Consider the following 24,973-nt stretch of genomic DNA (forward strand, 5'->3'; position numbering starts at 1 on the left):
AACTCTTAAAAACAAAAGTTTTATTACAAGCAGAATCAAAGAAGAATACTGGCTTAAATAAAAGGCAGGTGGGAGCCCCCTCTTCCAACCAGTCTCCTCCCCACCCCACAGGGCCACTGCATGAGGGCCCAGGGTCCTGAGGCTGGGCGGAGCTGGTTCTCCCAGAAGGGCCCTCTGCTGTGGCCACTTCCCAGCTCTGTGACCCACTGGTCTCTGGAGCAAGGAAGGACAAGATCTAATGACTTCCTATGTCACTTTTCAAGGGCTTTGGCCCACTTGAAGGGCCAAGAAGGAGTCTGGGGGTAATTCTCTATTTTTATAAGAAACTACAGCTTCTGGCAAAGGAGGGACATCCTCTGAGCTTCTGGCCCATCCTGCTCCTTCCTTCCTATTCTCTGGACAGAAGCCCCCAGTTGGCAGAAACACCTTGTCCTCTAGTCCCTGGCACTGGGTTCCATACTCAGAGCTCTGGGGAGGAGGTGTGGCTTGTGGGATGAATGGCAGCCGCTCCCCAAAGCCATCACCCCACCCACCACGCCCGGCCACAGCCTGTCTGGGCAGATCTTAGCTGGAAGCCTAACCTGGAGGCTGGGTGGCAAGGGAAGTGGCGGCAGAGTCCCCAGCTCCTGCCTTTAAAGAGGATGGGGTCTGAGCCCCAATGGGAGGCCAGGGGGCTCTTGTGACCAACACACATGTTCCCTGCCCCATGGCTTAAGTTGCTCCTGAATCAAGGGGGGCAGGGAAAAGGGGCAGCCCAGCGGATGTGGGAGCCAGCCACACTCATACAAGGGCACACATGAACACACGCGCATACACACACACTCACAGACAGAAGGTCTCTTGTAACAAACTTATTAAAATGAACTAGGCTTCCGATAACCCTTCACCTTGCACTACACATCATTTAAAAAAGACTATGTAGAAAAGAGGTCTATAAAATTGTGCAAAATACCCAGCAATAATAAACCCGTTTCAAGTATTGCCAGCATGAGAATAACCCGTCTATCCCCAGCCCTGACTTGCGAGAGACATAGTGGGGTAGCCTGGGATCCTTTAGAGAGCCTCCACAGGCGGGGGAAGGGCCAGGACCCCTTTCCTATGTGCTGCTCAGGACTCTACAGGAGCTAAGGTTCTGGCTGCCTGGCTGGCTTCCCCCTACCCCCGTGGAACCCATCCTATTGGTCAACTCCAAACAAACAAAGAAACAAAAAGACCAAAAACCCAATAGTAGAAAGAACAATGATCATCATAAAGAGAATGCAGGAGCCCCCACACCAAAGCAGCCCACTGGCACATCCTCTCTGTGGCCTGAGGTCCAGAGCTGGCTGCTCAACAGTCCTGTCTCACCAGAGGCCCCAGCTCAGCAAGGCCCAGGCAGTGCCCCACCTGGGAGGCTTCACACTCAGCTCACACCTTCACTCACACAGGGCTCGCCCTGGCACAGGCAGAGACTTGGCATGGTCCCGTTGATGGCCTCCAGAGGCTCTGGCTCTCCTGTCATTCCTGCCACTGATCAGCTGAGAGACCTAGGGCCCATGGCTCTGGGAACCTGGGTTTGGGGAGCAGGGGGTACAGCCATGGAACGGTTCGGGAAAAGCCACGCAGAGTGGAAAATAAATATGAAAAGACACCAGTCTTTGGCAGCTCTGCTTCCCTTGGATGGAATGGGGAGGGTCCCAGCAGGTGTGGAGGGCGGCAGGCGAATACGGAGGGGTGGACAGGCCAGCAGGTGGCAAGTACTGAGCCGTGTTCAAGGGTGGCCTCCTACCATGCTGGCATCTGGCTTGGCTCCACAGGCTGGCTCATCGCTTCTGATGGGCGAGGGCAACACGGTATCAGACTGCACAAATCCCCTCCGGTCAATCAGGCTTCCAAAACACAAGGGCACAATGATACATGAGGACCGTGTCCAATGCCAAAGCTCCAGGCCAGGAGCTAGATGGCAGAGTCCGACTCTTGGCCAGGGAAAGACTGATCCTAGCAAGGCTGAGGAAAAGGAGGCTGCTCTCCATCCGGGGCTAAGACACTCTCTCTGTCTCTGGACACCTAGCTTCTGGCCACAAGATTTATTCACTGTTAATTCAAACTGACCCACCTGTCTGATTGGCTAACAAGAAGCCAGGCTGCAGGTTAAGGGAAAAGTGAAAAATAAGCATTTGGAAATAGTGAAATTCCTACTGTCCCTTCTCCACCAGGCAGGACAGGTCACAGGAACACTGGGTGGGACCAGGGGTTGCAGGGACAGGAGAGGGCACAGGACCACAAGGGGAGGTCTAGTCCTAGCAGTGTCTTTGGCAATTTAACTCCTGTTCTGGAGCTCTGGTGCCCCCTGGTGTCATGATGGACAGGAAACTTCCTGGCAGGGCTGAGCCACCAGGGTTCCCTTCTGCCAGGAGAGGGTAGACACCCCACCCAGCACCAGCTGGAATGGCAGGGTTGCTCAAGTGTGGCCACAACAGTCCCTGTGATGATCCCTGAGGGGGTAAGATTATATGTAATATCTAATAGTCCTTAATATTTTGTACTTAATTTTTTCCTACAATGAGCTCATGTGACTAAAAATGACAAACTTGCACAGAATCTCTTTACATGACAAATCCAGAATGCACTCTGCATGGAGCAGTGGGCAGAGGTCTGTAGTGTAGAGAGAGGTCTGCTGAGGTCCAGGACCTCTGTGAGGATGTGCCACCCTCCATGGGACCTCTCTCTGCACCCTGTGGCTTACCTGGGAGGTAGGGGGCCACAGAGCACAGCACAGCAGTTGGTGATAATACTTTTATGGCTGTAGGGGTTGACAGAGGCCTCACCGCCCCTCTTGCTGGACCACGAGCCTTTGATCTGCAAGCATGAAGGAAGCCTGGGTCAGCTCTACCTTCCTTTTTTAAACATGGTGCTGGAGTTTGAACCCAGGGCCTTGTGCATGTTAAGTACACACTTTACCCTAAATTCCTCCCCTTACCTTTTTTCTTTTTTCCCCCTCAGTACTGGAGATTGGAGCCAGGGCCTCATGCAGTGCTAGACAAGTGCCTTACCACTGAGCTAAACCCCTCAGCTATCTTTTTTTTTTTTTTTTTCAAAATTTTTTTTAGTTATAGATGGACACAATATCTTTATTTATTTTTTGTGGTGCTGAGGATTGAACCCAGTACCTCACAAGTGCAAGGCAGGCAACCTACCACTGAGCTACACTGCCCCTCCTCACCCCCAGCTATCTTTTTGGGGTCCATTTGTCTTTCTTTCCTATTTTTTTTTTTTTAATACTGGAGGTTGAACCCAGGGGTGCTTTACTGCCGAACTACATTCCCAGTCCTTTTTATTTTTTATTTTGAGATAGGCTCTCACTGAGTTGCTGAGGCTCTTGCTAAGCTGATGAGGCTAGGCTCAAATCTGTGACCTTCCTGCCTCAGCATCCCAAGTAGCTGAAATTACAGGTGTGCATGCCTGGCTTGGTTTCACTCTTCTAGAGGCTGGGGAAAGTTTACCAACTCTGAAGCCAGTTCTGACTGAAGTATTAGAGGGAACAGGTCTTTAACCCAGGTCATTCAATGACAATGTGGGAGACCATCAGATGTCAGGGATCCCCAGCAGAGATCAGAGGCCTTAACGAGGACAGAGACAATAGAATCAAAGAGAAATCTCCAGAGAAAAGTTTGTGGGTCAATCTCTCCCTGCTCTGGGTAGCCACCCAAGAGGAAGGACAGTATTTAATGCACAGGGCTCAGGCTGACCTGGCTGTGAACCCTGGCCCTGCCACTCACTAGCTACACAACCCTGGACAGATTATTCTCAGTCTGTCACCATATGAAAAATAGGGACAAAAATACTAATTCTCAGATAATACTACTAATTCTCAGACTAGTGAATCATTAGACAAAATCTGGCTGATCTCTAGCTCTGTGAAGTCAGCTATTAAAGGCACTGGGAAAGACCCACCTAGGTAAAACCCAGACGTTTCTAGTCTCATTGTGCCATAGCTGCCCTTTTGCTTAAGCTCTGGAACTACCCTACAGAACCAGCACCCAGGAAACCACTCTGGGACATGGTGGCTGATGTCACTTCTGCTCTTGCCAATTACCGAGCACAGGACACCCTGTCATGCATGTTAAATTTTGTTTCCCCAAGTGAGATGCCGAGGTCATGGAATGTATTTTCTTTGGATAATGGTCTCTGATCAGTACCAGATGGTGAACCAGGGAACATATGCTCAGGTTTGCTTTTTATTGTTTGGAGCGTGGAGAGGAGAGATCAGGACTGGCCCTAGGTAGGGAGGGACAGTAGAGCCCCACGGTCCTGTCCTTCTGCAGCTCTCAGAAAGAATGCCTCAGGGAGTCACAGTCACAGAGCTGCTGCCTACAGGTGCAGTGCGGCAGAGCACAGCTAGCACAGATGTGGCTTCTGGGCACCAACTCTGGCTCTGCACCTTCCCAGCTTGTGACCCTGAGGCACATCTCTCAGCCATCCAATGGATAAAAGCATCCCTGTGCTTGTGCTTGGGCTAGGCAAAGGGACCCAAAGAGATGATGGGAACTTCAGGAACTCTGTAAGTGGCCACACACTGGCTAGTCATGAGTACCCCGGCATGAGTGCTGCCTTCACAGAGCTCTGAGAACAACTTGGGGATCTTAGTAGGCTGCACTGAGAGGCCAGAGCATGCTGGGATCTCAGGAGCCTGCTCGGGGGCCAGGGAGCATGTCTGGCTGCCCTCTACCTCCACCCTCTCCCCCAGCAGTCTGCCAGCAGGGCTGCCCTTGGCCACCCCAGCTCCCCCAGCCCAGCTTCAGCCTTACTCACATCTTCATTAGTTGTCAGGTTGGAGGCGACGAGGTAAGTGTGAAACCCTGAGAGGCCCAGAATGGACCAGATGGAGAAGAAGCAGATCACCAACTCCAGCACAGTGGGACAGTCAAGGACATCATGCATGGGGTGGAGGAGGGTAGGAGCATCTCTGGGCCTGGGAGCTTGCCACAATTCTCTTTTCTCAATATCCTTCTCTGGAGTTATTTCCCAAACAGGTGACAAGTTTTGGAACCTTCCTGTGGCCCAGTCACCACTTCTCAGCGGGATCACCTCCTGGGTTCCCAGGAGGAGTAGGGAGTTCCCCACCAGAACAAGACCAGATTGGGGTGATGGACAGCAGGGGGAACCGAGGCTCCCAGATATGGAGCCTCAGACATACCCCAGTCCAGGGAGCTCAATGTGCTTTCTTCCAGGCCCCTGAAGACAGTGGATAGGGCCTCCTGGGAGTTCTCAGCCAGCTCAGCCCCAAGATGCCCTATTTAGGATGAGCCCAAGCCTGGTGTGAACAGAGGCAGCTGGTGCATGGGATTCTAGAGGCCAGATACAGGCTCTACTGTCCCCTGTGGGGACTTGCCCTAGTGCAGGGACTTATTTTCCACCTGGGTATCCACTATCTGACAAAGGATATCTTGCTGGTGTCTCCTTCAGAGTGGAGAGGAAGTTGCTTCTCTGAGAGCCTGGGGAGGAAGAAACAAAAGACACAGCTCAGAGGGGTGGTGTCCTCACTGAGCTTGCTGCTCAGACCTGCTGCTCCCCGTCCCTTCCCTACAACTTACGCAGCGTCAGGTGAGTGACCACGCAGGCGAAGATGAAGGCCGTCAGGAAGGAGAGGGAGAGAATAAACGCATAGAAGAAGCGGTAGTTCCGTCTCCCCACACAGTTGCCCACCCAGGGGCAGTGATGGTCAAACCGTTCTAGAAAAGGGCCAAGGGGACGGGTTAGTATGAATCTGGCCTTGACCAGCATAGGAGTCTAGAGTTCTCATCCTGGACCAGGGCTCTCAACCCCTGCCCTCTCCGCACCAGCAGGCTCCAGGCCTCGGACATGCCTGGCTTTGGGCCTGCCCCGCACTGGTTCCCACTGCTGGACACGTTCTTCCCTCTCTTCTTGGTGAGCAGTGATGTCTCCTTCATGCCTCAGCTGCAAAGCCACTTCTTTAAAAAGTCCCCTCAGACCCCAGATGGTGGAGGTCCCCTGTGGTCTGCTCTGTTGCTCCTCTTGACTGCACTGGGCCCGTGTGTGTTCAGATACTTGCTCATGATCACTGGACTGGCCAACTGTCCCTGCTTGATCATGAGCCCCCCGAGAGGGACTGTGGTGGCCTCCTCATACAGTGGCTGAATCCCCAGGGTCCACCATTGTCCCTGCGACAATGACCCACAAAAAGTACATGCTGCCTGACCTGCTACCCCAGCCATATGCCAACAGCCAATGATCCTGTCCCCTGCTCTAGGACTAGAGGTTCAGGGAGGGGCCGGGCCGCTATGTAACTCATGGAGAGCAGGCATCTGGGCCAGGGCTGAGCTCACACCAGTGCTATGTCCTTGGGGGTGGGCCACACCCAGACTGGTGAAGAAAGTCCCTGTGGGAATTTGGGTCACAAGCCCGTTGCAGGCTTCAGGCCAAGACTAGTGCCCTTACAGGAGTCGGGTGGGGCAGACTTTCAGGGGCGAATGACACCCACTGAGTCAACCCCTCTGCTGCCTGCCGTCATGGGTGTTCCTCATTGCTCTCCCACGTGGGACATGCTGAGCTGGCACAATGAGCTCACTGCCCTGAGAACTGTGCACTGTCACCATGGCTCAGCTCACCTGGGTCCTCACGAAGTGTCTCCCTTATGGCACCCTCCCTTATGGACCTAGTGAGGTCCCATCAGAGCTGCATGCCTCTGAAGAGCAGGGCCAGGAGGCAAAGCAAGCACTAAAGTGTGGGTCAGGAGTCCAGTTTCCAGCCCCAGATCTATCCTCACCACTTCATTGGCCTGATTCTGTTTTTTTGTTTTTTGTTTTTTTTGGCAGGTTGGGGGCGGGGCGGGCATGGTACCAGGGATTGAACTCAGGGCATTGGACCACTGAGCCACATCCGCAGCCCTATTTTGTATTTTATTTAGAGACAGAGTCTGAGTTGCTTAGCGCCTCCTTGTTGCTGAGGCTGCCTTGATCCTTCTGCCTCAGCTTCCCGAGCCGCTGGGATTATAGGCATGTGCCACCGCATCCAGCTACCAGCTTGATTCTTGACCCTCCCCAACCTGGAAACCAGAGCAACATCTACAGTACTTCTGGCCACTGGGTGGTAAACCATTCTCTTTCTGGTCTGAACATATCTGGAATATTACTGCTCCAGGCTGAGAAGCTGGAGTACTGAAGACCAGCTGAAGCCAGGAGATGTGTTCAAGGTCTCTCTATCTGCTCCACACTTCAGAGCTGGGGGTTAAGGGACCTACTGATCCTAATGCCATTGGTCACACCCAGAGCAAACCTGAGCAAACCAGACTTCCTGCCCAGCCCTGAGTATTTAAGACACTACCCACCTTGCTCTACACAAGACCTCCTGTCCCATGACTCAGTCTGTCTCAGGCACCCCTGCATCCTCCCTGAGGCCTCCCACTCACCCACACAGTTGTCGCAGACGCTGCAGTGTGAGGTCCGGGGTGGCCGAAACATCTTGCAGGTGAAGCAATACTTCAGCTTCACCATCTGCCCATTGATCATCACCTCCCGTGTCCGAGGGGGCGGCCGGTATGTGGAACTGCCTGTGTTGTCTGAGGGCAAGAAGAGAGAGAGGTAGGGGATACCCAGGCAGCCCAGGGCAGGACCCTGCCGCCTGGTTGCAACAGGAGAAGCCTCAGGGAAACTGTTTCCCAGGAACAAATGAAGGTGTATCTGTCCCTGGCCTAAGGCAGGAACAAATATGAAGAGCTGCTACTAGGTCCCGAGGTTTCTCACGCACCAGGCACTCTGCTGACATTTAACACAGCTGCTCACACACCTGCTGGCCTTGCTCATCTCTGAGAAGGGCCACCAGAGATGCAGTCCCCAGGAAGGTTTAGTGAGATAAGTTCAGGTACATCTTATCAAGTCTAGATCTATGTCCCAGTTAACAGGAAGTTCAGGAAATAAAGGCCCTGAGATCAATCCCGAGCACCAAGAGAAAAAAAAAAAAGGCAATTTCACTTATGAAAAGAGGGGAGGTGATTCAACATTAAGAAAAGACAAAAAGTAAATGCGACATATGATCTTTGAATGAATCTTGTTTTGAGAAACAAACAAACAAAACCTCCCACGGCAACAAAAGATATTTGGAGAGCATGCAAGCAAATCTGACTGGATTAAAAATTAGGAAATTATTAGCTGGGCACAGTGGTGGGCACCTGTAGCCCCAGCAACACGAAGATGTATGCTGAAATACTTATGAGTAAAATGTCTATGATATACTAGGAAATGGTTTAATAAGAATATATGTATATGATATAAATAAGACACTATTAAGAATTACTTCACTGAATAGGATTTTCTTTCTTTTTTTTTGGTCCTGGAGATTGAACCCAGGGGTGTTCCACCACAGACACACATCTCAGCCCATTTTATTTTTTAGAGACAGGGTCTCACTAAGATGCTGAGGCTAGCTTTGAACTTGTGATCCTCCTGCCTCGACCTTTGGAGTCACTGGGATTACAAGTGTGTGCCACCATGCCTGGCTCCAAGACCTCTTTATTTTTTAAATATTTTTATTCTTGGGGGGCACCAGGGGTTGAACTCCAGGCCAATTGGCCACTGAGCCACATCCCCAGCCCTATTTTGTGTTTTATTTAGAGACAGGGTCTCACTGAGTTACTTAGTGCATTGCTTTTGCTGAGGCTGGCTCTGAACTCTTGATCCTCCTGCTACAGCCTCTGGGATTACAGATGTGAGCCACCATGCCCGGCTTTTTTTGGGGGATGGTGCTAGGGACTGGTTCCAGGATGCTTTACTACTGAGCTGTATCTCCAGTACCTTTGTTTTTATTTTCATTTTGAGACAGAGTCTAGCTGAGTTGCTGAGGCTGGCCTCAAACTTATGATCCTCTACCTCAGTCTCCTGAATAGCTGAGATCACAGTTGTGCAATAAGGTGCCTGGCAAAAGCACTTTAAAGAATTTTTATTCAGGGCTGGGGATGTGGCTAAAGTGGTAATGTGCTCGCCTGGCATGTGCGAGGCGCGGGGTTCGATCCTCAGCACCACATAAAAATAAAATAAAGATGTTGTGTCCATCAAAAACTAAAAAATAAATTAAAAAAAAAGAATTTTTATTCACTGAAGATATCATTGAAAGAATGAAAAGGTAAATTCAGAGTAGGAAAAATATTTATGATATATTTATCTCATGAAGGACTTTTTCCAGGATTTATAAAGAATCCCTATAAGTCAGTAAGAAAAGTCAGACAACTGAATACAAATGTGGAAAAACACATAAGCAGGCATTCCTAAACAAGGTTATCCAAATGGCCAATAAACACAGGAAAAGGTACTTATTATATTCATTAATCAGCAGGGAAATGCAGTTTTTAAACCATAACATGTTCCTATTACACATGTGCCAGAATGGCTAAGTTGAAAAAAATTAAAAAATAAAAAATACCAAGTGTTGGTAAAAAAGCAAAGTAACTAGAAACCCATGACCACTTTGGCATACACACACCAGCAATTCTGCTCCATCTGCCTGAAGGAAACGTGCATGAGGTGGCAGGGGCCCACGGATGTGCACAAGGATGCTCAGAGCAACAATTGGCATCACAGGCAAACTCTGCAACTACCCAAGTGCCCTGATATATATATTTTTTTAATATTTTAATATTTATTTTTTAGTATTTGACGGACACAACATCTTTGTTTGTATGTGGTGCTGAGAATCGAACCCCGGGCCGCACGCATGCCAGGCAAGCGTGCTACGGCTTGAGCCACATCCCCAGCCCAAATTATTATTTTCTAGTTGTGGTTGGACACAATATCTTTATTTTATTTTTATGCGGTGCTGAGGATCGAACCCAGGACCTCACACGAGCTAGGCAAGCACTCTACCGCTGAGCCACAACCCCGTCCCTGATATTTTTATTAAAAGTGTATTTACAACATAGAATTCCATGGAACAATGAGAATGACCGATTCTCTATTAGATACATTACGAACAACTTACAAATATCACACAAAGAAGCCAGACACTTTGCTGGGCATATTGATGTACCCCTTTAATCCCAGTGATCCAGGAGGCTGAGGCAGGAGGAATGAAAGTTGGAAGCCAGCCTCAGCAACTTGGTGAAGCCCTAAGCAATTTAGTGAGACTCTTTCTAAAAATAAAATAAAAAGGGCTGGAGATGTAAAGTATGCCTAGGTTCAAATCACAACAACAAAAAAAAAGAAAGAAAGAAACAAACAAACAAACCAGACACCTCAAAATGCAAAATGTTCAAAACAGGCAAAAGTAATCAGGATTACTGATTAGAATCAATATGTAGTTACCCTTGGAGGGGGACAGTAGTCAGAAAGGGGCACAAAGGGGGCTCCTGAGGTGGTAGTCATACACAGAGTCTTGATCTTGGCACTGATCTTATGTGTGTTCAGCCTGTGAACATGCACCCAAAAGAGCACATATAATCTGCAGACTCTTGGTAAACTCATTCTACTTCCATAAAAAAATAAGAAAAAGAAAAAAGAACAAGAAAAGTTGAAGTAACTGATTGGAGGTCCCATAGCTGGTGTATTAGTACAGTGGAATCTAAACCCAGGTCTGCCATGTGCAAAGTCCAAGGTTCTACCCATGGAGCCTCTTGGTACCCCAGGCCACAGAGGAACAAAGTCCCCAGAGCACTGGCTCCTTCCCAGACAGAAGCCTAAGAGTCACATGGGGTAGCCAGAGATCCCCAGCTCCAACTATGCTGCCAGCCACCACTGCTGTTGTATGATGTCCTTGGCCGCTTGACTCCCCTGATTATTTACTGAGTGCCTACATGTGTGCCTGGCACCACTCTAAGTGCTTGGCATGTATTGGTGAACCACACAGACTCCAGTCTCACGTCGCCAGCTACCACTTTCATGAGGTTGTTTCATAATCACCTTTTTTTTTTTTGGTACAAAGGACTGAACCCACAGATATTTTCCACTGAGCCACATCCCCAGTCATTTAAAAAAAAATTTTTTTTTAGTTGTAAATAGACACAATACCTTTATTTATTTATTTTTTGTGTGTGTGTGGTGCTGGTGACTGAACCCAGGACCTTGTACATGTGAGGCAGGCACTCTACCAACTGGGCTACAGCCCCAGCTCCCAGTTCTTTCTAGCCCCTCTCTCAAAAAACAAAAAGCACCTGGCAGCATGGTGAAGGGCGGGGGGGTTAGAGGTCAGTGAACACCCTCAGAAACTGGTTTTGTCATTGACTGGTTGTATGAGGCTGAGTCAGGCGAACACCTCTGTGCCTCCACTTTCTCATCGGTGAAATGGGAATCAAAGGTAGAATGGTGTCTGAATCCTGGCTCCACTTATTACTACCCGGATTTCTTCTGATGCTGGTGTGAGGAAATCATCTAGCCTCTCTGTGCCTAACTGCTGAAAGAAGGATAATAGTAGTACCCACTTCACAGGTTGTCATAAGGATTAAATGAATTAATACAAGGTGTGGGCTACTACTGTTAGTTCAAAGAACAACTGAGAGGAAGAAGGGGAGAGGCAGGGGAAAGGAACGCTTCACGGAGGGCTATGTGCTGAGTACTTTGCAGACATACTTCCTTCCCTCCTAATAACATCCCCTCAAGGTAAGAGCATGCTTGTCATCTCCAGGTTATAACTGACACTTGTTCAGTGAGGTTGAGTGGCTTGCCCAAGGCCACACAGCTAGTCCACAGCAGAGCCCGGATGTGAACCAGTTTCAAAGCTTGGGTTTGTGGTCTTTCAGGAAACATTAAAACTCTTTTTTATTTTTATTTTTTTTTTTTAACCCAGGGGCACTCTATCACTGAGCTGCGTCCACAGTTCTTTTTATTTTGAGACCAGGTCTCACTAAGTTGCTGTGGCTGGCTTGGAGCCCACCACCCTCTTGCCTCTACTTCCCAAGTCTCTGGGATGATGGTATGTACCATTGTGCTTGGCGATTCTAACCTCTTCAGTTTAGAGTTGAGAAAACAGAGGCCCAGAGAGGTTAGGGGATTTGCCCAAGACCACACACAGGCAGAAGCAGAAAGCCCATTCTGGAGTCTCTTTGCAGACATCATCTTTCTTGTCCCTATCTGGCCAGTCTCCAGGTCTGGACATCATCTTCCTTCCTAATCCTTCACCCTCTATTCCCAGCACAAGTGCAAGCCTAGAATCACCACCCAGATGCCCTGGATGAATCTTTACTTTGGATTTCGTTCTTTTTTCTTTTTGGATTTTGGAATATTTGCATATACATAATGAGATATTTTAGAGATGAGACCTAAGTCTTCACATGAAATTCATTTATTTCATATATCCCTTATATACACAGTCAGAAAGTAAGTTAATACAATATTTTTTAGTGTGCCTGTATTTTGACTGCAAACTGTCTCATGAGATCAAGTGTGGAATTTTCCACATGTGGTTTCATGTCAGCCTCAAAAAGTTTTAGATTTGGGGTTTTTAGATTAGGGATGCCCAGCCTATAAATATTAGGCAATTTTATAATTTATTTTGAGACAGGGTCCCACTAAGTTGCCCAGGCTGGCCTTGAACTTGCATTCTTCCTGTCTCGGCTCCCCCAGTAGCTGGGATTACAGGAGTGTGCCACTGGGCCAGCTTAGCCATTACTCTTATTGTTGTTCTATGAAATTCTACATTCCACACTCAGGGTCATGAAGAAACCTTCAGAACACAACTCATCTGTGAGTGGAGGACAGTCACAGGCCCTCTTCAGCACTGAGAGAAGCTACTAGAATCCTCAGTGGATCCCAATGGTCCTTCCCAGGACAGAGGGGAGCCTGTGACTCTCCCCCAAGGCAGGGATGAAGCCTGACCAGCATGTTCTGGCCTCCAGCAACAAGGACTCTTCCCAACTCTGAGAAAGAGGAAGTGAAGCTGTGCACACACCACTTCCTCAGACCTTCAAGAGACAGGGAGGCAGAGAGAGGTGCCATATCAGAGCGAGGGTACCAGCTAGGTGCTGAATAGAGGTTACTGGAGGCTTGGCAGGGGCAGCTGTCCTACGCTTATTCTCAGGCCAAACAGTGCTGACCACTCACTGGCCCAGACTCAGCCTCAGAACCCTCCTCCAGGTGCTCCTCCCAGCAGCTGTGGCCAATGACAGCTAATTAGCAACTGCAGCAAGTCCCTTGGCCATTCCTGACCGAAAGGCTGAGCTTCTTAAGTTTCTTTCTTTCTTTTTAATTATGCCAATTCTATTCTTTACAAATCATTAGACTGTTTCTTTTGTAGTGTTGTTGTTGTTTTTCCTAGTAGGATTGTAGGTTTTTTTTCTGTCTGTTGGTTTGCGTGTGTATGCCTCTGTGAGTATATGGTGCTGGGGACTGGCATGCTAGGCAAGCGCTCTACCTAAGCCACACCCATCCCAAGTCTTGAGCTTCAATGTAAAGACATGATTTCAAGGTGTACTGACATTCCCGGTTTCACTGGACCACAGAGAATGCTCTAGGCTAGGCAGGGGACATGTGTCCACATTTTGCTGATGGGAGGAGAGTTCACTCCAGCAGAAAAAGGCAGGGCTGAACTGAGAATCCTTGCTTCCCGGGGCAGTCTCTGTTCATTCTTTAAAAATGTGAGTGCCCACTTTGTGCAAGATACTGCTTAAGGCCTGGGTGTGGCAGGTAAGGAGAAAGTACACATAGATAAGTCAGAGATATCTGTTTGTTCACCCTGTGCCTGATTGGCACATGCAGGTATTCAAAAAATATTTGTTGAAGGAGGAGGGACTGATCAGAGGAGATGCTTTCCTGCACTAAGGAAATCTAAGACCTGCTCCAGGGCTCCTTCTGCTATGTCAGGCTCTTCCCCCACCCCTCACCTCCAAAAAAGGTGCTCTCATGCAAGCAAGGCTCTCCTACCCCTTCTAGAAGGGTATCTAAAATCTCTGAGGATGTGATCACAAGGGGAGGGACTTATCCTTTCCCAGCGAATGGCTATGATAAGATGCAAATATACTTCCTCAGAACTTCCTCCTGACCAAGGGACATGCTGGGCGTCATGAATGGCTGAGGTTGTTATTATATTAAAGGCCAGTGCTGGTGTGGAAACCCCCAGGGCTGGCTGGCTCTGGACTGCTGGGGATGGAACCCAGGGCCTCAGGCATGCTGGGTAAGCTGTCTGCCACCAAGCTCCACCCCCAGCCCCTGAGAAGGTTTAAGAGAGGGGAGGCCCTGACTGCTTTACTGCCCCCCTGTCACCACCTATGGAGGTAACTGTGGTCTCCCAGCTCCCAGGGCCAGCTCAAGGTCAGCCACAGTGCCCAGGTCTCTGGGAGTAGGTCACTGTAATCCCTACATGACCACTGGGTTCATTCCCAGAGGTTTATGGAGCCTCTATCACCTACCAAGCCTAGTGCTAGGCCTGGGGATACAGGAAGAGCTCAGCCTGAGGGCAGTCAGGTAGAGGAATTGTGCAGGAAGCACTGAGTCAATATTGGCCACCATGCAGTGACTCTGGACCAGCTACGTGTCATTTTTTTATAATACCTTTATCTATGTATTTTTAGGTGATGCTGGGGATCAAATCCAGTGCCTCACACATGCCAGGCAAGTGCTCTACCACTGAGCCCCAGCCCCAGCCCTGACGTGTCATTTTTTTTTCTTCATTTTGAAACCTGGTATGACCACTTGTTGGTCTAAGACTTTGAGGAAGCTGCTTAGCACCTTGAACCTCACTTTCCTCAAGTCTAAAATGGGCAATAATAAACCTCGCAAGACACACAGATAAGATAAGATAACATCAAGGTCTAACCCATAATCAGTCAATTACTGATGCAACTGTCTATACTCAATGCCTTGAGAATCAGCAGGGAGTAGTGGAGTGGAGACGGGAGGCAGCATACAAATCAAAAGTGGCAATTGTGCTGGACCAGAGAGTATGAGACCACAGGCCTGCCAGGGCTGGAAGGCATAACAGCAGAGGGGACAGCAGAAGGGACAGCAGAGGGGACAGCACGAGCACAGGCAAAGGCCCTGAGCACACAGCTGAGCTTTGGGTCCTGGGGAGTGGGAGGAAATGAGGGCAGGCAGGGCTGCAGCTGGCTTCCTTCTGCTGGCTCCACCCCTGTCAGCGAACATTCCGGAAGATGGAAGATGACTTGTTTCCTGCCGGGACACAGCACCAGTGAATCATGTCATGAGAAATGATTCCCTTCACTACTCTCCATCAAGGGAAAGCCACAACTCTTAATACCTGGAACTTCGAACCTCCTGCACTGCAAAGGGACTTCGGTCCACGGGCAGCTGTAACCGCCAGGAAACCTGTAGCATTGCGCCTTTGCTTGCGTGACTGATCTACAGAGAGGAAGTTGAGTCTGGTTTTCCACTTAACAGGGTGACAGACATTTTACTTTCAAAATATACAACCCCCTGATGCCTGAGGACAGGGCTATATTCTAAGAAATGTGTCATTGATCACTAGGTGTGATTTCCTCGTTGTGTGAACACTAGCATGTACTTACACAAACAAAGAGGACTATGATGCCACTAGGTGATAGGATCTTATGGGACTACAGTCCTTTATGGAGTATGTCATTGGCCAAAATGACAGAATGCAGTGATTATATTTAAAGGAAAATACCAGGGAAATGAAGGTACATATGGATATGGGAAGGGCAAGAGACATGAACTTCATGACAGATGGAAACAGCACCGAGGGCTCTGGGAATCACCCGAGTTCCCAGTCTAGGAGGACCAGGGACAGATTTGGGTCTCGGAGAAACAACTGCAACTGAAGACCAGGATTGGGGGCCTGGCCAGCAGAGCCTGAGTCAAGCCAGGAGGAAGGTGAAGCGGGTCTGCCCCAGGAAGCGGCCTTCAGGACCCGGTGGAGAGAAGGACCGGATGGTCTGTGAGCTGGCACATAGGAGCACACGGGAAAGACTGCATCTGTCCCATGAGTGCACCTGGGTCTAGCTGGGTCTAGGTGTGCATCTGTCCCTCAAACGCAGATGTCTCTGTTATTTCTCATCAGATCAGAAGCTTCTCAGGAGTATTATTCCCACACTCTACCTCTTCCAACTGCCCAGAGCCCGCAGGCTGATCCAGCTACATGGGCACCAGGTGACAAGTCCCGATCTCAGATTAGGGTGACCAGCTGCCCTGGTTTGCCTGGGATGATTTAGACCTCTGGTGCTAGGACACAGCAGTCCTAGGAAAACTGGAAGGAGCTGGTCACCCTGCTGGACAGGCACCTTGGACATCTACAGGACTGAAGCTCCTGGCCTCTGGGGCAGAATTAAGAACCTTATACTAACTGGACATGGTAGCACACACCTGTAATTCCTATGGCTCAGGAGGCTAGGCAGAGGATCCCAAATTCTTTTTATTTTTAAAAAAGTCAATCATAATCCCTATGGTTGCCTATCACCAGGTCAGTTTGTGGGCCTCTTAACCTGGTGTGTTTTTTTTTTTTGTTTTTTTTTAAAGAGAGAGAGAGAATTTTTTAATATTTATTTTTCAAGTATCGGCGGACACAACATCTTTGTTTGTATGTGGTGCTGAGGATCGAACCTGGGCCGCACGCATGCCAGGCGAGCGCGCTAGCACTTGAGCCACATCCCCAGCCCCGAGGATCCCAAATTCAAAGCAAACCTCAGCAACTTAGTGAGGCCCTCAGCAACTTAGTGAGGCCCTGTCCCCTGTCTCAAAATTAAAAAAAAAAAAAAAGGCTGGGGGCATGGCTCAGTGGTTAAACACCCCTAGGAAAACACCTTATATTATTGCAAGGCACAGTGGTGCACACCTATAATCCAGCAATTTGGGAGACTGAGGCAGGAAGTTGGAGACCAGCCAGCCTCAGTTGAGGCCCTTAACAAGGCCCTAAGCAACTTAGCGAGATCCCATCTTGAAATAAAATGTAAAAAGGGCTGGCAATGTAGCTCAGTCATGGAGTGCCCTTGAGTTCAAGTCCCAGTACTGCAAAAAAAAAAAAAAAAAGTAAATAAAAATGGGCTGGAGGGGCTGGAGTTGCGGCTCAGTGGTAGAGCACTTGCCTGGCATATGTGAGGCCCTGGGTTTGATTCTCAGCACCACATATAAATAAATAAAATAAAGGTTCATTGACAACTGAAAAAAAAATTTTAAAAGGGGTGGGGGGAGCTGGAGAGTAGCTCAGGGGTAAAGGGCCCCCAAATTCAATCTCCAGTTTGGGAGAGGGTGAAAGGAGAAGTCTGCACTGTCTGCATGAGCCTAGGACCAGGAATCAGTGCGTGTTTCTATGACCACCACCTCAGAGTAGACCTTCACCCTCTTAGAAAAGTCCCACAGACTTAGTCCTTACCAAGAAAATATTTCCACTTTGATCAGAAGCCTCCTGGCCACACCCCAAAATCTGGCTTCAGTTCTAGCTTAAGGATTCAAAGGTCCCAAAGATGTCGCTTTCAGACTTGGCGACTGATCTCAAAAGAAATCTCTGGCCCTGTGAGGCTGATCCACTGTCCCCTACACTGTTCCCTTCCTTGCTGTGGTATTCCGCGTGCTCCAGTCAACTCGGCCTGCTCAGCAGCCCCAGGCCTGTCCCTCCTCCTTCCCACTCCTGTCCTCTCTCTATTCCATCTTCCTGGCCCCGCCCTTCCATCTTCCTGTGCTTGAATCCCACCCAAACTTCATGGCTTGACTCAACTGTCACCTCTCTAGGAAGCCTCTCCAAGTCTTTCATGTGGAAGACACTTCCAGTCCCTGCAATCCTCTCCCAAAGCCTGGCCTGGCCTGGCCTGTGGTGGGCAGGCCTTCCACAGTGTGCTGACCTAGACCAGAAACCACTCAGACTCCTCGCCCCTCTGCAGTAAGGAGGCAGCACAGGAACTCACACACAAAGGCACGAACCCACAGTGCCTCCATGGGACATGCCAACCGTCTCTTGACAGCCCCATGGGCAGCAGGGAGCATCTTCACGGAGGTTCATTCTTAGTGGTTCATCCATCCTGTCAGCCTCCATCACTGACCCTTCCACATGACAAGGTGAACAAGATACTTGTGTATCTCACAGCCAGGGCAACTCCATAATGACAACCTCGCAGCACAGGGGAGAAAAGAAAGGAGAATGCACACGGGAAAGTCATGGATGGCCTGGCTCAGGTAGGTCCCAGAGTGCAGACAGAAGGACAGAGGGACTGTGTCCCCACGGCCACGTTAGAAGACAAAGCAAAGGGTTTGGGGGTGAGGACACACTCCATCTCTGTTCCTTCACCCTGTGCCTTGTGACCACCAACTCAGTGTCTGCGAGGCCTACAGGGTCGCCTTCATCATCGGATGTTGTGAAGAACTGTGGGGATAATGGAGGGAAGGCACTGAGCAAATGGTCACGCTCTCCCCAAACATGGGGATTACTGTTGTCATTATCACCCAAGTAGCTCACAAGAGGTCAGAGGATTCCAGGCTGCCAGATCTCAGAGTCTGGCTGAGCAGGACCATAATCCTGCCTTATGATTAGCCCTGACCTGCAGGGGAGGAGAAACCAGGTGCTGGGCGTCCTTGGCTGCCAGGTGCACCAGCCCAGGTCAGACCCAGTGATACTAAAGAGGCTGCACCTGGGAGGCCGTGTGGCCAGTGGCCGGGGGTACAAAGGGAAGGAAGCTGGATGGAGACGACAGTCAGGCAGCGGCCCTGGGTGTGGCTGTGAACAGGCTTGGCGAAGGAATGAGACAGAACCCACAAAACTGGAGAGAGCACCCCACTGGTCCCTCCCAAGCTATTCCGGAGAATTAGTGAAATTACTTCCAGTGATGGACACAGCAGGGCTCTGACATTTACAGGCCACTAGATCTCTTCAGGGCCAGCTGGGCATTTAAAAGCCTGTCAGGGGAAGGAACCAGCCATCAACCGGAAACCCCCGAGGTGTGCAAACACCCACGTCACTTCTCGACAGGAAGGAGCTAGGGTGGAGCAAGCTGAGATTAAGGCCCTGTCCCCAGAGCCTAGCGGTCCAGGGGAACTTGCACAGCAGGCTAAAAGGAGTTAAGGGCCACACAAGGCACCTGCTGTCCCTCACATCCACCCAGTTTGTTCACCATCCTGGGATTCTCCCTTTACTGTTTGAAGATCCTCGTACTTCTATCACATCATATGGGGCCCATCTCTTAGAGGGCTCCTGACCACCCGATCTAAATCAGCCCAAGCCCATGTCTACTGTGTCCCTCTGCTGTCCCTTCCCCAGGCCCTCATCTCTACAGGCCCATGCCTCTGCTCAGATATCACCTCCTTCACAGGACCTCCCCTAACCACATTGTTTAAAACCCTATGCCCTTCCGCAGCTCTCATCCTCTCTCCCTCCTCTTTCTGTCTGAATCCTAGACATTTAATTATTTGTTTACTGTCTCTCTCCTCCCCTGGAATATCATCTCCATGAGGACAAGGATTAATGTTAGTTTTGTTCACTGCTACTCTATCACCAGCATCTAGAAAAGTGCCTAGCACATAGCAGTTGCTCAATAAATGTTTGATGAATAAATGAATTTATTTATGAATTTTTTTTTTAAAGAGAGAGTGAGAGAGGAGAGAGAGAAAGAGAATTTTAATATTTATTTTTTAGTTATCGGCGGATACAACATCTTTGTTTTGTATGTGGTGCTGAGGATCAAACCTGGGCCGCACGCATGCCAGGCGAGCGCACTACCACTTGAGCCACATCCCCAGCCCCTTATTTATGAATGTTTAAGAGGAGGGCTGTAGCCAGACTGCCTGGGGTCTCAGTGCAACTCTTTCATTTACTGTGTGATCCTGGACTATTTACTTACTTTATCTGTGCCTCAATTTAATCAATCAGTAAAAAGAGAATAACAATGGTACATTTCATAGGATTAATGGGTTCAATAAGATCATGCCTATGAAAAGGTTAAAATAGTGCCTGACCCTGAGTTAGCACTCAGTGCCATGCTGACTGCCAATACAGTCTTTTCTTGGCTAGTTCTTTTGTTATTGTTTGTTCATTTGTTTTTGGTACTGGGAGTTGAACCCAGGGGCAATTAACTACTGAGCCATATCCCCAGCCCTTTTTATTTTTTATTTTTGAGATGGCATTTTGCTAAGGGCCTTACTAAATTGCTGAGGCTGACCTTGAATGTGATCCTCCTGCTTCAGCCTCTCAAGTCACTGGCATTACAGATGTGTACTACCATACCCAGCTTAGCTAGTATTTCTTTCTTCTTTTTTTTTTTTGGTCTGGTACTGGGGATGGAATGCAGGGCCTCACACATGCCAGGCGAGTGCTCTGCCACTGAGCCACATCCCCAGCCCTGGCTAGCATTTCTTGCTTGTTTATCATCTGGCTCCAACCACTCCAGCGTCCACTCCGGCCTGCCTTGCTCACTACTGTAACCCAGTTCCTAGCAAAGTGTTAGAAGAGAAAAATTGGGCCTCCTCCCAAGTCCAGGAACTTGGAACTGGGAAAGACACAGCTTCAGCTGGGAGTATAAATGAGCCTCACCAATCTGTTTCTCCAGGGCAGCTGCTTCACAGACAGTGGCCCGGGGCAGGATCCCAGGGTCGGTGAAACTTGTTTGCAGCAGGCAGCTCATGACGAAGAAGAAGAGGATGGCAGCGATGATGGGGATTGCCAGGGTCAGTTTGCGAGCCAGGTAGGGGCAGCTAGAAAGAGAGATGGAGAGAGAGATCAGCAGATACCCCAAGGACTCGCTGGGGCACTAGGTATCACATTTTTGAATAAAGCTGAGGCTGAGGCATAGCTTCTGGGTGAGTGCAGCCACTCCCATATAAGTGCCCATAATAAGCATCCCTTATCTAGCCTTGTAGGTCGCCGCTGAGCTCATGGCAAAGTGATCAATAGATCCCAGTGCCATTCCCCCCCACACACTGAGACAAGGTCTCACTGCATTGCCCAGGCTGGCCTTGAACTCCTTGCTAGGCTCAAGTGATGCCCCCATTGTAGGTGCTGAGTCTACAGTTGTGCCACTGTACCAAGCTCATATCCCAGCACTCTTAACCCCAGTGCTTAGCTGCAGCCTCAGGATCCTCTGAAACACAGGGCTCCAGGCAGTACTAAGAATTAAGTGGGGCTGGGGATGTGGCTCAAGCGGTAGCGCGCTCGCCTGGCATGCGCGCGGCCCGGGTTCGATCCTCAGCACCACATACAAACAAAGATGTTGTGTCTGCCGAGAACTAAAAAATAAATATTAAAATTCTCTCTCTCTCTCTCTCTCTCTCTCTCTCTCTCTCTCTCTCTCTCTCTCTCCCCCCNTAGTGTTCCCCTCTGGCAAGAGGTCAGAAATAGCTGTCTTCTTCGACGGCATTTTATGTGCCATTTACGGCCTTAATTCATAAATTATTATTAATAATATCTTAAGTACTAACAATTACTATGTGCTATAAATCTTTATAGTAGAGCTAGGTACAGTGGCACATGCCTGTAATCCCAATGACCCAGGAGGCTGAGGCAGGGGGATCATAAGTTCAAGGCCAGTCTCAGCAATTTAGCAAGATATTGTCTTAAAATAAAAAAAATAATGAGTTGGGGATGTAGTTCAGTCGGAGTACCCTTAAGGTTCAATCCCTAGCACCAACCAAACAAACATCTTTACAGAGACCCTCTGAAATTATGCTTCTTAATTTATAGATGAGGAAACTAAAGCTCAGAGAACTTAGGTAACTTGTCTGAGGTGAGGGGGGACTCAAGCCAGATCTGACTTTGAGGTCCATACTATATTAATCACTGTCATATGCTGCTTTCCCTCCTAGAGACAGAGTGGACTAATGGAGTAGGAAGCAGCTATTTGGAAATGACTGGAGGCTGGAGGCCTGAGAACAGCCAAGAGGCCAGGAGCCAGTACAGAGGCCGGGAGCAAACCTGTGGGCATCTACACACTGCTTATGAAGCCTCTAGCATCAGGTGCTATGGCTTCCACAGAGGCCTTTCCCCTGAGGAGCAGAGACTGCCAAGGACAAGAACTCCTAGGGGCCCATGCTCTACTCCACAAATCTCAGTGCTCCCAGATCTGATTCTCAAAAAGAACCAGCCGGGAGCTCAGGGTCACCCACATGGCAACTCGTCCAGTTCATGCACAACCAGACTTCTCTGGAGAACGGAGAATATTTGAACTCTGAGACTTGTAGAACCTTCAAGAAACACTAAGTCCGGGCTGGGGATGTGGCTCAAGCAGTAGCGCGCTCGCCTGGCATGCGTGAGGCCCGGGTTCGATCCTCAGCACCACATACAAACAAAGATGTTGTGTCCGCCGAGAACTAAAAAATAAATATTAAAAAATTCTCTCTCTCTCTCACTCTCTCTTAAACAAAAAAAAAAAAGAAAGAAAAAGAAACACTAAGTCCTAGTTTCTTGATTTTCCAGAGGGGAACTCCTGGGCCCACAGCTAGATTTAAGTTCACCTAGCTGGCCAAAGTCTCTGGGCTCCCAAAAAATGATTTGCTCATTCATTCTTTCAACCAGTAGTTGCTGTATTTAGTACCTGCAATATACAGGCACTGGTTCTAGGGACTAAGGATACAACAGTGAGGAGAACAATACCCTGCTCTCATATACAAAGGCAGGCAAGAAACTACCAAACAAGTATGCATGCAGCATGGATGTCAGGGAAGGGTGTGGAAAAGGAAGAGTGAGGCACGAGGCTACGTGAAGGAAGGACACTCCGAGCGGTGAGAAGGCCCCGAGGTAGGAGTGTGCAAGTAGGCCAACCTGCCTGGATGGGAATGCACACCAGGGCAATGGGGCAGAAGCAGACAGAAGGGAAGCAGGGACCAGAGCTCTGGCTCCTACCCAGAGAACCAGGAGGACTGAGATCTGACTTGGAATCAAAGGGACACTCCTGCTACAGTGGTGGGGGTGGGTGGGAAGTAGGCAGAAGCCAGGAGGCCTGCGCAACAATCCACCAAACCAAACAAGGAAGCAAAACCATTCACTGCAGAAAAGGCCCCAGATGGCCACCTGTATCTTTTCCCAGAGCAATGGGGGTGTCTGAGCATCTCCGTGCTTCCTGTCCTCACTAAAGGCACTTCCACCACTCCAGGTTCTTACTGAGATTTCACTCTGGTCCAGACCCAGGTGAGCTCAGGGACCTCATCAAACCCTGCTGCCAAATCTACCACTTCAAGTGAGGACAAGGACAAGCAAAGACAAAAGCCAAGATGATTCACAAGTGTTCTCTGAGCCTGGAAGTCCTTGTTTTCTCCCTAGCAAGGGACAAATAAGTCACCAGCAAAGCTACTCACTCAGCCAGCAACCGTCCTGCTTCTGAACTGACTGAATCTCACACTGTAGGTCACAGGGCCAACCACTGCAAGCACTGCTTCCTCCTGCCTGGGCAAGAGACTGAGCACAGCCTGGGGCTCCTGGAGGAGGCACTTTCATAGCATCCACAGGTCTGGTCTGGAAAACCAGGTCTGAAATTCAGCCCAGGGGCTTCCCTGTGGGCTGGGAATCCAGAGCTTCTATTTCTAAATCATCCCTGAACTTTTTTTTCCACAAAGACAAAGAAAGAGCAGAGTGTTTAGTGGATGAAAAGAAGAAGCCGATTTATAGGAAGTCTTCACCTTGCTTCAAGGGGCAATGTGAGGTTGCAGTTACATGATCTAGCAACTGGAAAGGGACCTGGGAGCTGGTATCTTTGTGACAGCCTCGCTATGGCCACATGCCCTTGTTAAGTGTTTTTCTGGTGAAGACAACAAGTACTAACAGCAGCCAACATCAGGTTAGTGTTACTGGGCTAAAAGCCCGCAGGCCAATCTCATGATCACCTGGGGGGTAGGTACTATTAAAGACCCCATTTTACAGATGAGGAAGCAGGGGGTCTGAAAATTGGAGTTACTGCCCTGAGGTCACAAAATTAGTGTGAGGTGAAGCTGTTGGCCCCAGAGACAGAGTTCTCAACCACACCACAAGAGGACCACAAGAGATGAGAGCCAGGAGGGGAAGGTGGGGCTCATGGGGTGGGTGTGGATGCCTGGGATTCTGTGCAAGGAATTATGTGGCAGGTGGCTCCAGCTAGAGAGGTAGGGTGGAAACTTCTGATCACCAATGTGGTCCTGGTAAGGTTATAAGTACCCACTCCTTCATCCACAAAACAGATATCCTGTGTGGGACAATCCAGGGTCACTGGAGAGACAAAGGAGTAAAAAACCCATGGGGCAAAAAGGACCTGTCATACCAAAGCACTCTGGATCCTTTCTTTAAGAAATAACAAGGCACATAGCTATTCCTGATGTGGAACAGGCCAGAGGAATGCTCCAGAATGGTAAGAAGGGGAAAAAAGCCATGAGGTCAGGAATGGGGGCAGGGACCTGGAAGACATCTGGGGGGATCAGGGGACTAAGGGAAGGACAGGAAGCTCTGAGGAAGCTAAGGGAAGAAGGAAGAGGCAGCCAGAGAGGCCCCAAGATGTTTATGGGAGGATGCCTTGGATCCACAGTGAGCATGACAGGGAAAGCAAAAACGGGAGGGGTCTGAAAGGAGACTCTGGGATGACCTGGAGGGAGCAAGAAGATGCTAGGAAATTCAGGATGGTATGTACATAGCCAAAGGGCATAGAAATTTAGAAGTTGTCTGGAAGGCTCAGAAAGAAAAGATGCCTTGAGGGGTCAGAAAGAGTGTGGGATGTGCAAGAGATGGTCCAGGGATGAGAGAGCAGGAGGGCTCTACCTAAGGAACCGAGGAGGCCTGGGGGGCTGGTTCTGGGAGACTGGGGGGGGCAGTGTGAAGGGACACTGGAGGGTAGTGTTCCTTCAGAGGCCGGCAAAGGCAGGGAACCAAAGCAGAGCGGCCGAGGACAGAGTGGCTGGCAAGGGTGGAGGGGTCCAGGGCGGGCAAACAGGAGATGAGTCGGGAGCCAGGGGAGGCCTCAGGACAGACCGGAGAGGAGCAGGCGGCTGCGGGCGGGCTCAGGGCTGAGAGGGCGAGTGCCCGGAGGGGCCGTGCAGGTGGGTGCCCAGGCAAGGGGAGCAAGAGGCGCGCGGCCGGCGATGGGGACGCGGCGAGCGCCGCGAACTCACTCGAAGACGAAGAAGAGGACCGTGGTGCTGAGGAT

The 24,973-nt window shown here is 49.6% G+C and overlaps 1 protein-coding gene and 1 long non-coding RNA gene across 2 annotated transcripts in view; one reads left to right on the plus strand and one right to left on the minus strand.

Annotated features, from left to right (window-relative positions):
* On the minus strand, positions 1 to 24,967 carry Zdhhc18 (zinc finger DHHC-type palmitoyltransferase 18). The gene is made up of 8 exons (XM_015485443.2): positions 24,939 to 24,967; positions 20,407 to 20,567; positions 7,409 to 7,558; positions 5,574 to 5,711; positions 5,426 to 5,474; positions 4,792 to 4,894; positions 2,726 to 2,838; positions 1 to 1,868 (listed from the first exon to the last, which is right to left on the minus strand). Exons 2-8 carry the CDS (start codon positions 20,495 to 20,497, stop codon positions 1,751 to 1,753), a joined length of 762 nt encoding a protein of 253 aa, XP_015340929.1. The 5' UTR covers positions 20,498 to 20,567; positions 24,939 to 24,967; the 3' UTR covers positions 1 to 1,750.
* LOC125620461 overlaps positions 23,860 to 24,973 on the plus strand; it is a 6,055-nt gene continuing 4,941 nt past the window's right edge. Inside the window, exon 1 of the long non-coding RNA XR_007352153.1 lies at positions 23,860 to 24,184. This is a non-coding gene — a long non-coding RNA (uncharacterized LOC125620461). The remainder of the gene's footprint in view (positions 24,185 to 24,973) is intronic.

The sequence above is a fragment of the Marmota marmota genome, unplaced genomic scaffold, assembly GCF_001458135.2.
Source record: "Marmota marmota marmota unplaced genomic scaffold, marMar, whole genome shotgun sequence".
Taxonomy (NCBI): domain Eukaryota; kingdom Metazoa; phylum Chordata; class Mammalia; order Rodentia; family Sciuridae; genus Marmota; species Marmota marmota.